The sequence below is a fragment of the Aureococcus anophagefferens genome (assembly GCF_000186865.1).
Source record: "Aureococcus anophagefferens unplaced genomic scaffold AURANscaffold_782, whole genome shotgun sequence".
Taxonomy (NCBI): domain Eukaryota; class Pelagophyceae; order Pelagomonadales; family Pelagomonadaceae; genus Aureococcus; species Aureococcus anophagefferens.
In genome coordinates this window covers 1-2,382 of record NW_008706082.1, presented here as the reverse complement: position 1 = coordinate 2,382, position 2,382 = coordinate 1, and the positions used below count along the sequence as shown (strand labels likewise).

At 73.2% G+C, this 2,382-nt stretch overlaps 1 protein-coding gene across 1 annotated transcript; it reads right to left on the bottom strand.

Annotated features, from left to right (window-relative positions):
• Nucleotides 1-525: 525 nt before the first annotated feature.
• On the bottom strand, nt 526-1,641 carry AURANDRAFT_69015 (hypothetical protein; the record flags this gene model as incomplete). Its single annotated transcript, XM_009044761.1, has 1 exon — nt 526-1,641. One exon carries the CDS (start codon nt 1,639-1,641, stop codon nt 526-528), a length of 1,116 nt encoding a protein of 371 aa, XP_009043009.1.
• Between the last annotated feature and the right edge of the window lie 741 nt (nt 1,642-2,382).

Genomic DNA, 2,382 nt, shown 5'->3' with positions numbered 1-2,382 from the left:
CCCTACGACAAGACGCTCTACCTCGACGCCGACGCCTTCCCCTGCGCGTCCTTCGACTGGCTGCGGTCCGAGCTGTCGCCGGCGCTGGAGCGCTACGACGTCATGGCGACGCACAGCTCGATGCGGCGCGGCTTCGCGCGCGCGCTGCACTGGCTCAACGCGGGCGTCATCGCCTTCAACGCGCGGCGGCGGCCCGCGAAACGCATCTTCGCCGCCTGGCTGCGCACCTACGAGCGGCAGACCGTCAAGGTCACGGACCAGAGGCTCTTCAACGAGGCCGTGCTCGCGTCCGACGCGCGGGTCATGGCGCTGCCGCCCGAGTTCAACTGCAAGTCGAACTACAAGTCCGTGCGCTACGGCTGGCTCAAGCTCGCGTCGCCCCTCCTCTACCGGCGCGTGCGCAAGGACTGGGCCTGCTGCCAGATCGAGTCCGTCGGGCGCTGCGTCGTCGACCACGAGTGCAAGTTCCCGCGCCCGCTCGCGGACCCCTAAAAACACATCGGCGCGGCGCACGCGGACGAGCGGTTACTTCGTCGCGGCCTCGGCGTACTTGAAGAGGCAGCCGTGGTCGGCGAGGCAGTAGAGGTCGCCGCCGGGGCTGACGGCGAGCTCGCGCACGGCGGCCGGCGCGGGCTCGGGGAGCGGGTGGACCGTTTTCGCGCCCGCCGCGACGAAGAGCGCGCCGTTTGCGGCGAGGGCGAAGGCGGCGACGGTGTCGCCGGCGGGCGCCGCGTAGCGGAGCGCGCCGGCGCCCCGGCCGTCCCAGGCGAGGTCGTGGACGCCCCGCGCCGTGGCGACGAAGACGCGGCCGCCGCGGAACACCGGCGCTCCGACGAGCGGCGCGTCCGCGCGCAGCAGCTCCGCGGCGTCCCCCGTCGCCCTGCGGTCGGCGTCCAGCGCCGCGCAGAGCACGCGGTCGCCGACGAAGAGCACGAGGCCCGTCCCGTCCTCCGACACGGCCGCGGCGGCCACAGGCTCGTCGCCCGCGTAGACCGTGGCCTCTTTCCCTGACGTCAGGTCCACGGCGACGACCGCCGACCCGCGCGGTGCGACGAGCGCCGCGTGCATGAAGCCGCCGCAGTGGCTCCGCGTCGCGCGGCTCACGTCGAGCGCCGGCGCGCCGGCGACGTGGGGGGAGTTAGGGGGGGGTTCGTGGACGCGGACGATCTCCGGTCCCGTGACCTCGTTCTCCGGGATCGTCAGGCACGCCGCGCCGGAGCCGTCGAAGAGGGCGACGCCGCCGTCGAGGGGCGCGTAGCCCGCGACGCCGCGCCCGCTGAGCGGCTCGTCGCCGACGCGGCCCTCGAGGCAGCCCCGGAGCACGCGGCGGCGCACGACGGCCTCGCCACCGCCGCGCGCGACCCAGAACGCGTGGAGGCCGTCGTCGATCCGCAGGGAGCTGAAGGTCTCGCCGGGCCGCGCCTTCTCGAGCAGCTCCCAGGGGCCGCTGCGCACGACCGTGTCCGCCAGCGCCCGCTTCCGGTCGCGCTCGACGGCCCCGTCGTCCTTCGCCGGCGGCGCGGGCCGGATGGCCTGGAACGCGAAGTGGCAGAAGGCGATGGCCATGGCGGCGACGAGCAGGCCCTCCCAGAGCTGCATCTCCGACACGTCCTCGAGGGCCGCGCGGGGGACGCGGACCATCGGTGTCAGAGTTTTGGGGGCTGCCTCGATGCTGGAACTCGCTCGACGGGGGCCGGGGGTTGATGACGCGGGCGGCGGCATGCGGCGACGCGGTCGTCGTCGCCCGGTTCAAAAAGCGTGGGCTGCCGCTGATCAAGCTCCGCGGCGACCGATGGTGTCAGGGCGAGCTCCACGTGGCCGGCGTGGGGACGACGGGACGAGGTCCCCAGACACGATGGACTTCCAGGTCAGGCTCGAATCCCCCATCAAGCGCGTCTCCTCCTGCCAGTAGGCGCGCACCCATGGCTGCCGCACCTCCGCCGGGTAGTACTCGTTGATGAGGCGCCAGCTTACTGAGGACCTCCGCCGGCGGCCCGCTCGGCGGCCCCTTGATCAGCACGGCGTGCGAGATGCTGGCAACCGGACGCGACTCGGAGTCCACGACATCCGAGTCATCGCGGGGCACCTGCGCGACATGATGGAGCTCTATGGCCCGCTCTACAGGCACCAGAACGAGGGCCAGGAGCGCTTCAACGACCGCCTGACGGGCCGCAAGAAGCGGCACTCGCAGCAGAACGGTGGCGCGTGCAACCGCGGCGCCGAGCTCTGCGCGTCGCGCGGTGCGACGGTCGGCAAGTGCGACTCGATCGGGACGTGGGCCGGCCGCTCGTTGTGCACGGCGGATTGCAATCCGCGAACCTCGACCCTAANATGTTACTCAGCCCGCGGCCTCGGCGCGGCGCGGCGCGGGCGGCTTCGCGG